At 44.3% G+C, this 14,451-nt stretch overlaps 2 protein-coding genes across 6 annotated transcripts; one reads left to right on the top strand and one right to left on the bottom strand.

Annotated features, from left to right (window-relative positions):
- Positions 1–3,162: 3,162 nt before the first annotated feature.
- Positions 3,163–12,441, top strand: c1galt1la (core 1 synthase, glycoprotein-N-acetylgalactosamine 3-beta-galactosyltransferase 1, like a). Of its 4 annotated transcripts, XM_056586828.1 has the most exons (5): positions 3,163–3,478; positions 4,180–4,497; positions 8,127–8,791; positions 10,292–10,518; positions 10,875–10,985. In XM_056586828.1, exons 2-5 carry the CDS (start codon positions 4,257–4,259, stop codon positions 10,879–10,881), a joined length of 1,140 nt encoding a protein of 379 aa, XP_056442803.1. In that variant the 5' UTR covers positions 3,163–3,478; positions 4,180–4,256; the 3' UTR covers positions 10,882–10,985. The 4 variants fall into 4 exon arrangements, with proteins under 4 accessions (XP_056442803.1, XP_056442777.1, XP_056442786.1 ...); XM_056586802.1 differs by having other exon boundaries at positions 10,292–12,441; XM_056586811.1 differs by having other exon boundaries at positions 3,163–3,289; positions 10,292–10,985.
- On the bottom strand, positions 11,658–13,318 carry tac3a (tachykinin precursor 3a). 2 transcript variants are annotated; one of them, XM_056586854.1, is made up of 7 exons: positions 13,245–13,318; positions 12,841–12,956; positions 12,650–12,743; positions 12,397–12,426; positions 12,260–12,313; positions 12,082–12,169; positions 11,658–11,912 (listed from the first exon to the last, which is right to left on the bottom strand). In XM_056586854.1, exons 2-7 carry the CDS (start codon positions 12,940–12,942, stop codon positions 11,894–11,896), a joined length of 387 nt encoding a protein of 128 aa, XP_056442829.1. In that variant the 5' UTR covers positions 12,943–12,956; positions 13,245–13,318; the 3' UTR covers positions 11,658–11,893. The 2 variants fall into 2 exon arrangements, with proteins under 2 accessions (XP_056442829.1, XP_056442837.1); XM_056586862.1 differs by having other exon boundaries at positions 12,082–12,148.
- Between the last annotated feature and the right edge of the window lie 1,133 nt (positions 13,319–14,451).

The raw sequence follows: 14,451 nt of genomic DNA, 5'->3' as shown, positions 1-14,451 counted from the left end.
GTGACTGTATACAAATGTGTCCACACAGACATGGTAACTAACGTATGATAGTAAGCATTATATGCCCTTAACACTAATATTCAGAAGAAAATATGTGTGGCATTCAGTCCAATGCTGAAAATATATCTGTGGCATTCAGTAGGCCAATGCTGTGGTAAAGTGTGTAAAGTATGACCAAGTGTTTCTTTCTGTTCAATAGATAGAACTTTATCAATCCCCTGTAGGAGAAATTTGTTAATGTTTGTCCCTATAAAACAATAATGGTAAAATAATAAATACAAAACACGACGGTAACTGAGTAGGTCAAACCGTCCAATCTGAAGGCTCTACTTAACCACTCCCCCTACTCACTTCCACCAATGCGAAGCGAACAGAACTGAGTAGGGGAGGGCGTAGCCTAACTAGTTTGTGAACGACCCAGAGAAACGCAACTCAAATTCAATGTGAACATATATGAGGCTTTAATAAAATCCCGGACGATTTTGAAATTCCGACACACATTTTTTAAAAGTGTGTCAAAAAGAGGGCTTGTCCGGGCAAAAGAGGACGTCTGGTTACCATACCGTGTGGCGTGTGAGCGTGTGCATGGGTTGAATTGCGTGTGTCTCACGCCGAACGCGTGAGACTTGAGAGCCCTGTTACCTGATATTATCCCGGATATTGACAGTCGCAGTTCAGCAAAAGAGGCGTAGAGGAAGAAGGGGCCCGGATGTTGACAGTAATGGTTGTGGAACTGTGCAGCGCCGTATAACGAATGTATTAGATATGCAAATTTGATCGGACCTGACTGGAAAGTATTACCCGCCACAGTGGCGGGTGAAGTGACACAATTCACCCGCCACCATACAAATCCACCCGCAAATGGCGTGTGGCGGGTGTTAATTTCCATCCCTGGTGTGTGTGTGTGTGTGTGTGTGTAGTGTGTGTGTGTGGTGTGTGTGTGTGTGTGTGGTGTGTGTGTGTGTGTGTGGTGTGTTGTGTGTGTGTGTGTGTGTGTGTGTGTGTGTGTGTGTGTGTGTGTGTGTGTGTGTGTGTGTGTGTGTGAGAGAGAGAGAGAGCGTGCCGTGTCGGTCAGATTACAGGCGTGTGTAAGTCCTGGTAAATGACCAGGCGCTCAAATAGCTCTTGTAGTTGCATTAAATACATCCAAGCTCTAAAGGTTTGGCCTCACTTGGCTTCCTCAAAAAAAATCCCCACGCCACGCCACTGAGTTTAAATGGTATCGAAATTCCGTTTAGATATTATTGAAGACACAATAAGTGTGTACATTTGTTAAATGGTTTGAACAAAGATAAACGGTTGAAATTGATTTAGTCACGTTAGGCTACGTCTTAAACAGTTGAAGTACCATTGACCCCCATGTTAAAAAATAATAAAAATGTAAAAGTAGAATATCTTAAAAAGTATAAAATATTTAAAAAATCTCAAAAGATGCGCGCGATTCGAAGAGTCTCTAGGTGAAAAGGGGGGGGAGTCTTGAGGAAGGAGATAGGTCCCAGAGTTTGTAGAGAATAAGAAAGAAAGAAAGAAAGCTGGATGATAGTATATTTTAAGGGGATATATCATATACGATGATAACTGTATTGGGTTCTCTTTTTGGTCCAGGGCCCCGTTTCCCGATATCGATGGATCTTCGCTCGTAAGATCATTCTCTCGATGGATCTTTCGAACCATCGATAATTTCGATAGTTTCCCGAAACTCCTCTTAACGTGAACGCGCATTCGCTGCACTCACGACGATCGTAGGATTGTACCTGTCCACTGACATGGTGCTGAAACGGGCTATGACGCAGGGGGAGACGCAGGAATGTCGGAGGAACAATGGGGTTAAAAAGGGTTAAAATATCCTCCCATCAGGCCAACCGCAGAGTAGCCTACGAAAAGAATAGATTGCAAATAATATGAATGCTAAAGATATTAAAACACAATTGATTAAGCCTAGGCCGACATATATATCAGTCCTAATCCTGTGCGCACGATCGGGAGGTGGAAGTTGCGCTTTAGATGCATTCACAAGTCCAGCGGAGGGCTCCAGTTTTCGCCGGCCAAGTCATGCGCTGTGATATGTGTGACAGCTATGTTGCACAACATTGCAGCTAAGGCTGGGGTAGCTTTGGTTGACCGGGAGGACATTGGGCGATGACGACGAGGAATAAGATCGGATGTGAGGACGGCCTCCCTCATAACTACGCGGAGGTTTTCATGCAAGTTCGAGAGGCGATTGAGATCTTTTTGGTTAACCCCCTCCCTCAACCCTCCCTATGTCAATTAAACATTCCCGTCAAACGTGATGACACATCCCCAACACTATACCAGCCTTTTGCCGCTCTTCGGCTTGTTTTTATTAAAAAAAAATCTTTACCTTATATTTATTTAATTTTAACAGTCATTTTATGCTACGTTTTTATGAGTAGCATATGTTATGTCTGCAAAAATCACCCCCCCCCCCCCCCCCCACCCCCTCCCCCCCCCCCCCCCCCCCCCCACGCTTTCTCTCACACCATTTTAGTGCCTTGCATGCTCAAAACATTTCCTGGACTTGTCTCTCTCAAACTGGAGAACCATAATGGCCACTTAGGCTCAAGACGCACGTCGGATACACCAATTACCAATGTGTATAAATAAAAACGCATCCAATACTAGGAATGTCGCTGCTACGCCACTGAGGCTATAGTAGGCTAACGAGGCTCTTAGCGTCCCTACGAGTACCTGGGCAATGTCTAAGGCTACTCGTGACCTCGGGAAGCGTTTTTAAGGGCGCTTCGTCCAAAGAGGTGCTTTCCGGGAAACGGTGTGAAAACTGTACGATGCTCTTAGGACCCCTCTGCGATCCACTTAGGTTAAGATTGCTTTCGGGAAACGGGGCCCAGGCTCTTCTTAAGCCTGGTTTAAACCCCCCACCCCCCCGATATCCAATGATTCATGGATATCGGGTTGTTTTTTATTAGTAGGAACACCAAAGCAAAAAAACAAAACACAAAATTGTTGATCCACTGATTCGGTTACGCCTTACAAATTCCTCCCAACAACGTTCAGGATGAATGTTAACCGAACCAAATGGAAATACAACAACAAAGCATTCACTTAAACTCCTGCATCAGACGTGCACCGAACTGCAGCTGCAATATGAACGTAAAAAAACAACGCAGAAACGACGCATGGATCAGTGACAGACCGTTACCCTACGTCACTATAGCCGACCAATAGGAGCCCTAGAGCTCAGCGTGTGACGTCACCATGGAGCGGACTCAGCGGAGCGTCTTAATGTCATCGGGTTTATCCTCATAAGGTCTCTTTAATGGGTTATATTTTGCAATTTTTCTAGTCCTTCCAAATATTGTTAATGTGATGATGAATACATCCGAGTGAACAGTACAAATGACTGGATCTGAAAAGCCTATATGGTGATTGCCTTGACATCAAAGCAGCGATAAGGAGCCCTGTGGTTATCATAATGATGAATATTCCTCAAACCAAGGTACATTAACAATCAACGATAACGCTTCATACAACTGTATCGCTTAATTTGTATGAACTACCTGTGTCTCAAAACATAAAGCGGATTGTGTTGTTCATGTGATTACAAAGCGATTTGGTTCTAATAGGCTAAGAGTAATGTCATATATTTCTAATATCAATCGGACATTATACGAACAAACAACAGTAATATTAGACAGAGTCTGAGAGCTTGTGGGCGTAATGTGAAGATTGCTGTACAAACAACAAGCACCAATCATGAAACCCTTTTGGACATTACCGTGTGTGCACCTGTTGGAAGCTTCATTCATTAACTCATGCACTGCTAAGCATATACGTATCGGCATCGATAATAGTAGTAAGAATGCTTCGTTTTAGACATACCTCAAAAACGTTGTCCTCCTGCATGTTACTGGTCGTGTATTGAAGGCTCAAATGTTTGTGGGACATAAACGCCTCTTTTAAGAGAGTTTTTCTGAATCAATGACCATTAACCTTTGCTGATGTCTGAATGCCATTGGTGTACCTTTTCAATGTGTTAAAATAAAATAGGTTCTCGTGGAGTTTGACCAGCCATGTTTGTTTGACTAGCCCTAACATCCTTCAAGACCTATTTTTAAATCTACAATTTGCCTAGTTGAAAATGCTACTTTCCCATTGACAAGTCCGTTATGATACATGCTTCTTTTCTTCTCTAAATAGGGGCGTTGCACCGACCCTGTGGGGACATGACCATCTACCTCTTGGCCTTGTGAGAGGCATCTCAAGGAGACTCCACCATGAAGGGCCTCGGTTCCCCAGGTGCCTTTTGCACGGGGATCCTGGTGGGGTGTTGCAGTATGTACCTCGTTCTGCGCCAGGTGTGGTTTGAGAGGAGCTACCCCGTGCTGTCGGAGGCGCAGGAAGCGGCTGCTTCAGCTTCAGAAGCAGGCGTAGGTGTGACGCCAGTTGATGATGATATGACACACTGGAAGAAGGATGGAGACGCTCTGATCAACTTGCTCCACCCTCACCACGCAGGTGACTCAAGCATTCTTCTCTCAATCCACAATGTGAAAATCATGAGAATGTAAGGCCACACCTCTAACCAGAAGCTATGGGGTAGAGCTTCAGACACACATTCTTTTCTTTGGGAATTACTTTCGTACAAAATACCTCAACAATTTTGAACCGACAGGGATTTTGCCCTTGGTCGACACTTACATTTAGGGCATTTAGCAGATTCTTTTATCGAAAGCGACTTACAAAGTACATTTGTCATAAGAAAGTGAAACAATATATCGCTGTCGGTACAATAAGGATGTTCATAGAACCAAGTGCAGAGCATGAACAATCAGTAGGCTAAGCCATTCCCCGTATACAACAAAGATAGCTGGGATAAGATGCTACATAACTAAGTAACATAACTAAATACGTTGTACAATAAGTGCTTACTTTAAGTGCCAGAATGTACAACATCACAGCAAATAGGAGGGGGGGACAGGGTGGCTATGCAGAGTCCAGGTGAACTCTGAACAGAGTCTTGAGTCTTTTGCGGAAGCTGGTGAGGAAATCTGCAGTCCTTACATCGGCAGGGAGCTCGTTCCAGCACTGCGGTGCCAAAACAGAGAGTCTTTGTAATGACTTTGTCGCTGCTCCTCCTTGGCATTGTCAATCACATTATCTACATGACCTTGATACTTTATAAAATACATACTTTCTATGACAATCATATTTATTTGAAATGACCAAGATCAATTTTTTCCCGACCCAAACAGAAGCTAGCCTGGTGTTTTTGTTATAAATGGGTGCAACAGCACCATTCAAGAAACTTATCACACTAGGTCGTAGTATCTGACCTTATTGGTCGCATGTAAAACTGTAAATGTCAGATACATGAGTTTGTGTGTGTGGTTACTTGTGGCCATGTCTGGGCTGGCTTAATCCCATGATCGTAGGCCCTAGCAGTGGGGTGGCAGCAAGCAGCTGGTATAGGGGTGGAGTGTATGCAAAACAAGGAACAATGTCTGAGTAATAAGCCCACAAACGGCAGGGTTTATTGGATACCACTTAAACCATAAAAGGCAAACTAAACCGCCAGCATTTCCCCCTGCCAACCTCCGCCCACATAAACTAAGCTCTGTCCCTATATACAAGTTGACCTACACCATTCGTTATCATTATGGGTGATTTAAAGTATATGAAACTCTCGATGATGTATGCAAAGAAACCATTTCATGTCAATGAGGCAAATGAGGATGTATACTTGAACAGTCTTGCATTTATAAGCTCATTTATTCATGACAATCAGTCTAGTAGTGTTTCTGTTGTAGGTGACTGAGTGATCTGTGTGCTTTGTACAATGATATGGTTGTTGGATGTTGGAGCTCTGTATGAGGCCAGCAGGTCATATCATAATTATTCTAAAAGGGCAAATTCTAACGCCAAGCCAGGCTGGAGAAAGCATGTTGCTGCTCATCATGCAGAAGCTAAGGAGGCATTTCAAGCTTGGGTTCAGAAAGGCCGACCAAGACAGGGGCGTGTCCTGGATTATAAAAAGCCTACTCTTTTGATGTATAAATATGCAGTTTGTTACGAGAGCAGGCTCTATTGCTGAAAATCTGCTAAACGAGAATGTAATTGAATTTTGGAAGGAAGTGAGAACTCTAAACAGGAGCAATACATTGATGCCTAGTACAATAGGGAGAGTATCTGGAGCTGATAAAATCACTGAATTGTCGGAGCAGAATTACTCCTTATTTATTTGTGTAAAAAGCGACCCATATAAAGTGGGTAATATTGCCAACAGTGATGCAGTAGGATTCACAACCAATGAGGTATTTGAAGCTATTGCACAATAATTTGTAAATAAAGCAAGTGGCTCAGATCAGATCATTGCAGAGCACCTTAAGCCAGAAAGTGGCAACTCTACTTGCTGTCATAATCTCCCCTCTCAGTCATCTCATTCACCCCTCTCAGTCACCTCATCACCTTAGCTCCCACTGTTTTTCCACCTGCCCCTCCTTCTCTTCACCAAACTGCCTGCCACTCTCAGAATTGCCTGCTCTGTCTCTGTCCCGGTGATCGGTCCTGCCTTCCGCCCCCGACAACGGATCCTACCTGCGCCCTGCCTGTCTTCTGTCTGCTCCTATCAGTAAATAAAATACATTACCATCTATCGGCCTGCCTACGTGTGCTGCATTTTGGTCCTCTTCCGATCCATTGCAGTACAATCTGGCCAGACATGGACCCAGCACACACCCCTGAGCCGCTGGCACGACTTGGCCTAGTCGAGGCTCAGCTCCAACACCATGAGGCGACCCTAGCCTCCATCGCAGCTGATGTTCGGCAAGCAGCGGCGTACCAAGAGCAAGGGTTCGCCACGTTAGCCACCCAGGTCCAGCAGCTTACCACTGCCCTCGCTCAGACCATCGCTCTGCCTGCCTACCCGGATCCACCTCTTCCGGCACCGACGCAGCATGGTCCTGTCTCGTAGCCTCGGGTCGGGGATCCCGAGTGCTACGCCGGTGATGCGGAGGGCTGTAATCTGTTCCTCACGAACTGTTCAACCCTATTCGCTTTCCAGTCCAACAGCTTTGACTCCGAGGAAGCCAGGGTCACCATAAATCCTCTGACGGGTCCCACTCGGCTGTGGGGAACAGCCGAGTGGGAACGACGCATGCCACCCTGCTCCTCCTTCCAAACCTTCGCCGCCGAGCTTCGCAAGGTGTTTGGGGTGGCATTGCGGGGTCCCGACGCCTCAGATGCCTCCTCGGGCCCCGCCAGGGGTCCCGCTCCGTGGTCGACTACGCCATCGACTTCCGCATCCAATTTCGGCTGAGCGAGTGGAACCAGGCGGCCCAGGTCGACGCTGTCCTTCTGGGACTAGCTGATTACGTCAGGGACGAGTTGGTTTCTCTCGACTGGCCCTCCTCGCTCGAGGACATCATCGTGCTGTATATGTGTGTTGTCTATTTTTTGTATTGTATGTCTTTTAAAATGGACCTTGAGTCTAATAATAAAAGGTGATGAGGCAAGGCAAGGCAGGACATCTTTATTTATATAGCCCTTTTCATACATGAGGCATACTCAAACTGCTTCACGTAGAAACATCGTCATACAATAAAATGAAATAATAAATGCAAGGGGTAATATTGCTTTTTCGACTTTTACCTTTGCTTGAGACTGTTACATGACGGATGTATTTATCTATGTAGAAAAACCTTTGTCCGAACCAGGGGGAATATTAGCGCCCATCGAGAAAGCCCCTAAATAAATAATAATAAATAATAAAACAGCTCGTTTGCACTAAACTTTACTTCCGTAACAGTCTGATGTCAGACTGGGCAGTGGGCGGTGCTGAAGAGCAGAAGTCGCGTCGCCGGCTACCCGCAATGTGGGCGTGCTGACCAATCACAGCAGACTGGGCTACTCGGGAGGGGGGCCTTAAAATGACTTAAAATTTGGAAAGACGCTGAAATTGGTTTTGCTGAAATTAACAGTGAGAATATTAAGGGGTATTTCTAACATACAGGCATGTAACCCTATTCTAGTAGTACCCCCAAATGCAACTATTAACCATAAAAGAAGCATGATATGGGATCTATAATTTGTTGTTGACTTCTACACTGACAGTATTCTTTACCCTGGTTATGGCTGTGTTCAACCAGGCGAGGACCACCTTGTAGCTGATATGCTCTTCCAGAAGGTGCGCGTCCTCTGCTGGGTGATGACAGGACCTTACAACCTGCGCTCCAGGACGCGCCACGTGAAGGAGACCTGGGCGCGCCACTGCAACGCCGTGGTGTTCATGAGCTCCGCGGCCGACCCCCGCTTCCCCACGGTTGGCCTGGGTACCAAGGAGGGCCGCGACCAGCTGTACCGGAAGACCATCCGCGCCTTCCACTACGTCCATGAGCACCACTCCCATCAGGCCGACTGGTTCCTCAAGGCGGACGACGACACGTTTGTGGTGGTGGACAATCTGCGCTGGGTCCTGGCCAATCACACGCCGGAGGAGCCCGTCTACTTCGGCAAGCGCTTCAGGCCCTACGCCAAGCAGGGCTACATGAGCGGCGGGGCGGGGTACGTGCTGAGCAAAGAGGCCCTCAGGAGGTTTGTAGAGGGCTTCCGCACCAGCGTGTGCACACACACCACCCCGGTGGAGGATCTGGCCCTGGGCCAGTGTCTGGAGAAGATGGGCGTGTTGGCCGGAGACTCCAGGGACACGCTGCATCGGGAGACCTTCCACCCGTTTGTCCCTGAGCACCACCTGACGGGCAAGTTCTCCAAGAGCTTCTGGTACTGGAACTACTGCTACTACCCCATCGTGGAGGTACGCTGCAACAGGCTTTCTGATTATGTTTTTGTGCGTCTCAATTGGCTAATCGCATAAAATGCATTAATTAATTAAATTTCACCCTGCTTGCTTTGTCTTCCAGGTATTTTGATGAATTATTAGGTGATTCACTAACTAATTGAGTGTTTGTTTGATCTATTTACTCATGGAGTTACTAGTTTATTGAGAATTTAATGGAAAATATAATCTGATATGGCCCATTACTGTTGGGCCAACAGACAGAAGGGCTTCTAGAGGTGGATAACTATTTCAGAAAGGCCCTCTGCCTTCCTGAGCCATTTATTTCAGTTAATACTATGACCTATGTCATAGTATTAACTGACCAATGCACATACTTGCGTTACCCGTCGTGTGGAGGCGCTTTAGAGAGGATAATAACTAAAACAGACCAGACATTTAATAGTGTCTCGGTAGAGTGCAATGCTTCTAAACTTTTAATCAAACGTGCAAACAGAGTTCAACTTCAAAGTAAAGTTCATTCATCTCATTCAGCTCATTTGCTTAGAACGTTAATACATTTTTTTGCTGATTTATGATTAGTTGAAAGGAGTAGATGCGGCTGGCCACCCTTCCTATGTTTAACATGGTATGGATGATTTACCTCGCAACAGTGAAACTGAATTATGATTGGTTATTTTTTATTCTCAAAGGCGGAAAAAGTGAGTTTTGGCCTTCTTTGTCTCCCTTCAGTGGCCAGCCCCGGATGTAACATACTCAGAGTAACGTCGGTCAGCCTGTAGGCCTCCTGCCTACAACATTTTTGTGTAATTATTCAGTAGTAAACACGAATTGCACCTAAATAATTTTCAATTTCTTTTTTTTTTAATAACAATTTCATCATTTTTTTGGGGGAAAATCACGAGGAGGCGTTGCCTCCGTTGCCTCCTCTAAGGAACCGCCCCTGGTTTTCAAGCATAATCAAAAATATATGTACTGCTGTACTAGTTTGCCTTTATGTTAATGTAGAATGCCAATTTTGCAATCAGAGACACATCACAGGGGGAAATCAATCATTTTAATGAATGTGTTATTATCTGTTACCTTTTGTACAGCCCCAGCATGGCCTTCAGATAGAATGAGTGAATGGAGATATCAATTAGATTGACGACTAAGTGGTAAATTGCCGTTGTGGCAATTTCTTTACAACAAAAGAAAATGTTGGCAATTTGTAAGTGTTTATGCAGCTAATTAGCTGTGATTTGCACCTGAATGAGACAGGACTATTATGGATCTTGTAAGCGAGTGACCATCCGTGTGTTATGGCAGTAAGTGTGGTGTAAACAAACCACTTTCGGAGACTAAATAGATAATAAATCTCAAAGACAATTTTCTTTTAGGTTCATCTACCAATGTGTGTGTGTGTGTGTGTGTGTGTGTGTGTGTGTGTGTGTGTGTGTGTGTGTGTGTGTGTGTGTGTGTGTGTGTGTGTGTGTGTGTGTGTGTGTGTGTGTGTGTGTGTGTGTGTGTGTGTCACAGGGGCCGCGGTGCTGCTCGGACCTGGCTATATCGTTCCACTATGTGGATGCAGAGCTGATGTACACCCTGGAGTTCTACACCTACCACCTGCGAGCCTACGGCTACAGACCCCGCTACCAGCCCCCTGGGCCCCGGGGCCTGGTCCGTGGAGCACCTCCCCCAACAGGGACCCCCCCGCTCCGACTGAATGGCACGGAGAAGGATCAGGCAAAGAAGAACAACAGCAGGTCAATGAGCCACACGACTTCAGACTTCACCGGCGACGGGAGTCCTGGTAAAACAGAGGCAATCTCAGACCGAGTGGGGACGGTTCAGAATCACTGAGTTAGCGCTGCTGGTGCACAATACACAAGCCGAAAGACGCACTTCAGAATCACTTCTCCCCTGGCGACGCAGCGCGGATGAAGACACACCAGGAACTTTGATCGACTGCAAATGGACATTGAAGAACTTTTGACCGAAATTGATTTAGCTAAATGCAATTGTGATATTCCATGCAATGAGGTGTGAATCAACAGTTTGTGGTCTATAGTGAACAAGACTATCAGTCAACAAAACTTTATCTTCTTTTGTTTCCCAACAGCCGCTGACAGTTCTCATGAAGACAGGGTTCGACGGTGATGTCCTGGATATATCAGGATAGAGACATTCGTGTGTGTGTGTGTGTGTGTGTGTGTGTGTGTGTGTGTGTGTGTGTGTGTTGTGTGTGTGTGTGTGTGTGTGGGTGTGTGTGTGTGTGTGTGTGTGTGTGTGTGTGTGTGTGTGTGTCAACTCTAACTATCCTAAACAAAAAATACGTTAACTCCTCTCTTGATGGACATCAATTTTAACGATCATGTAAACATTTATCTTGATGCCTTTTGGATATCCTATGGATATACAGTTTTTATAATTGTCAGAAACCTTTTACCCACACCCAATTTATTTGTGTTGTGTTTGATGCTTAAGTACAAAAGGTTTTAGATAGAATTATTACCAGGTCATAACACCTTATCTGTTGAAAACATTGCGAACAATTTCACAGGAAGGATTTAGCTTGTGTTCCATAATGTGAGCCTCTTATGAAGAAAGCAAGCTCATCAATGAATATGGTTATATCTATTTAACATATGGGGGTAGAAGAAAATGTGACGCGTTAATAACCACAACGACTTCCATCTGACCCGAGCTAACAACCTTTGTTGTAATAATGTTTTGGCGTATATACATATGATATATCATGAATTGCTCTTAAGTCCTTCCAAGATATTTTTGTAGATAAATGCTTTGTCAGCAATTTCAGTAGTGTTAGTAAAGTGAGTCAACACGATTGCATTATCAATAATCAAACAAAATATCATATTCCATTATTTACAAAATGGTTTATTTTAATTGCATGGAATAAGATAAATAAATTAATTCGATTCATGTTTCAATTCTAAACAACGCTTGTTGTTCAGATCATTCATATAGGCTACAAACATGTAACACAACAGCAGCCATAAACAATCCGGATGGTTGTATTGTAAAATATCCCGTGCCATGTTCAGAGACATTTGCATTTCGTATGCTCGGTAATGAGGTGTCATCTTAGCCAGATGAGATGTACTCTGAAAGGCAGGATCAAAATCCACGCCGAAACCTGGAAACAATGACCACCAATTAAACATATTTTGATTATAATTTAGGCCTTTGGAACAGATGATACAATTCTAGTTCAAGACGAGCAGACATCTCTGTAACGTTAGCCTAGAGGAAGTAAGACATTTTATAATACGGCATTTATTCTTTAATGACAACACTATGCCTACCGGAGTCTACACTTATTCAGGAAGACTCCCCTTCTCTCCGGGTCCGTTTTCCTCCATGGACCATCATCTGCGGGAGCGATAAACACACCTTCACATAGAAGAACAGTTTGAACAGGACACAGAGGTCATGCTTTATCTGTAACACCTGACCAGTAAAACCATTATTAATTAAGATCACCTGTCTCTGAGTTTCTCCGTCCCATAAGACCAACGAAGATGTCGTGCATCTCCCCTGTCAGAAATATTTGCAATATCATATCAATTCAGTGGCTTCGACCAGAAAAACGAATGTATTGCAAAAAATGTAAACCTTACTTTTATTTGCCGACGGTAATTCATTTGCCGCTGTAATGATCCAAAAGAAAGAATCCGTTGATATAGTTAAATAATCGATATATTTGTACACAATTATATACTATATCTATGTTTAAATGGTTTTGATGATATATATATATATATATATATAAAACACTGAACTACATCTCAGTAGGCTTTTGTCATTATATTAATTTAAATGAATGTCCTTTTTTTTTATCCTAATATGTGTAGGCAAAAGCTCCAGACTCACCCTCTGTGTTTCTCCTGCCCATCAGTCCCACAAAACTGTCATAATCCAAATCACTGGACCTCCTCGCAATGTTCCGCCTGTTCACTAAACTGGGCTGTTGAAATGACGACAAGAAAACGAGATACATTTTCACATTTTGTTGATGACACATTGACAAGCTACAGTTGTAATCTGCAAGTCTTGACACCTACGTCTGAGAGGGGTCTACGCGATCCAGGCTCCTCACATCTGGATTGGGTGGATCGGAGTTTCATAACAAGAAACAGAGTGACCAGCACCAAACTTATTCGCATCTTCTTTGCTCTGCCTGTACAGAAACATTAGCTTAATTTACCTTATTTAACGTAAAACACTTTTCAAGATTAATTCAAGCCACTGTTTCTTATCAGTATCTAATGCGTTGAACCTGTGGCATTTTGCGCGCATTGCGCTCCATGCGTAATAGCGCATGGCACGTTCATACGATTTCGTTAAAATATGAAAAACATCTCATTCTGTATTTATTTTAATTGTATATTTATCCAGATGAGCATAACAATACGTCTACCCTAAGTTCAAAATCCAACTCCGGTTCTACAAACCAATCAATGCCTACCTGCGTTCTGTTGAGCTGACAACTGGGTGGCAAAGGGTCCAGGCGTGGAGTTGTGAGCAGTAGATCCTGCAGTGAGATCAGGAGAGGACTGAGGGAGAGGTCCACCCTTTGGTTTATAAAATGATAACCGGCTACCTGCGTAACGCCAATCAGCGATGCGTAGGTGGGGGGTAATGGTTCTCACCACGCGCTGGCTCCATGCGCATTTGTTCCACTCTCTCGGAAGATCGTGCTGCGTAAAGCGCCTGCGTTCTGTTGCCGAAAACAATAGATAATACAATATCCTGCGCATGAGTCAGTTTAGTTATGGCCATACTGGATAGCCTATCCATGCTATTATTACATAAAAAAGTATACCAACTAACAGCACTTTAAGACCAATAGATAAACGTTGCCATGTATGGATTATATTTATTTCCCATTGCGTATGAGTGATGTTTATGTCTCTTCTCTTGGCCTTCTTGAAATATCCTCCCGGCTCCGCAGCAGTGCATTTCCCTTTTAAAGCCAATTTAAAAATCATTCAATTAACATGACCGATTAACATAGTACTATCAAGCCGTCATAGGAAGACATTAAACAGTAGGATAAGATGTCACGTCAACACGCGAGAGTCTTTAAATGCTCCACTAAAGGATGTTGAGAATCTCGCTAAAACTGGGGGGAAATGTTTAGAGAGTTTATAAAAAAAACATTCATTGCAGAACCAATCCAAAGTATTTGTGGGTGGCCCCCATATAAACACTGTTGTACCGAAACGTGTATGTAATGTAATGTAAAATGTTGCTCCGGATGTGCATTTTCAATATTTAAAAAAAGCGCACCCTAAATAGTGTAGCGTCCTGGGGAATGGTCGCAACCGAAAGGGGAGTTTCAGCTTTTTCCTGCGAGAAGGTTTGGATAGGTGGGAGAAGAAGGGGAAATAAGATTCCCAAACTCTCTTTTGAGTCATTCTGCATGTCACCTTGTCGCTTGCTAAATTGGTGTAAGAAGCGTGATGCAGAGAATACAATCAGGGGAGATGGAGGAATTTCTGGAGCGCCTACAAGTCTCGAACCGCGGGGCAAGGAAGGCCACGGGGAAAGAAAATTACCAGACCAAACAGAGTGTCAGAGTGCCTTCCCGCTAACACGACCAGCAGATGGGGCCTGACGGAGTACTTTTAAATTGCCCCGATTTGGTGGAGAGGAGCCCATTGAGACCTACC

The sequence above is a fragment of the Gadus chalcogrammus genome, chromosome 1 (assembly GCF_026213295.1).
Source record: "Gadus chalcogrammus isolate NIFS_2021 chromosome 1, NIFS_Gcha_1.0, whole genome shotgun sequence".
Lineage (NCBI taxonomy): Eukaryota > Metazoa > Chordata > Actinopteri > Gadiformes > Gadidae > Gadus > Gadus chalcogrammus.
The sequence above is the reverse complement of the archived record's forward strand: the minus strand, read 5'-3'. Positions and strand labels throughout refer to the sequence as shown.

Bases quoted from the DNA above. Each gene is read 5' to 3' on its own strand.
- c1galt1la (XM_056586802.1), top strand. From the start codon at position 4,257: ATGAAGGGCCTCGGTTCCCCAGGTGCCTTTTGCACGGGGATCCTGGTG. The intron at 4,498-8,126 runs GTGACTCAAGCA...GTGTTCAACCAG, and splicing joins GCTCCACCCTCACCACGCAG to GCGAGGACCACCTTGTAGCT. The intron at 8,792-10,291 runs GTACGCTGCAAC...TGTGTGTCACAG, and splicing joins GCTACTACCCCATCGTGGAG to GGGCCGCGGTGCTGCTCGGA.
- tac3a (XM_056586854.1), bottom strand. From the start codon at position 12,942: ATGCGAATAAGTTTGGTGCTGGTCACTCTGTTTCTTGTTATGAAACTC. The intron at 12,427-12,649 runs GTGAGTCTGGAG...GGATCATTACAG, and splicing joins GGGCAGGAGAAACACAGAGG to CGGCAAATGAATTACCGTCG. The intron at 12,170-12,259 runs GTGATCTTAATT...TTCTATGTGAAG, and splicing joins ACGGAGAAACTCAGAGACAG to GTGTGTTTATCGCTCCCGCA.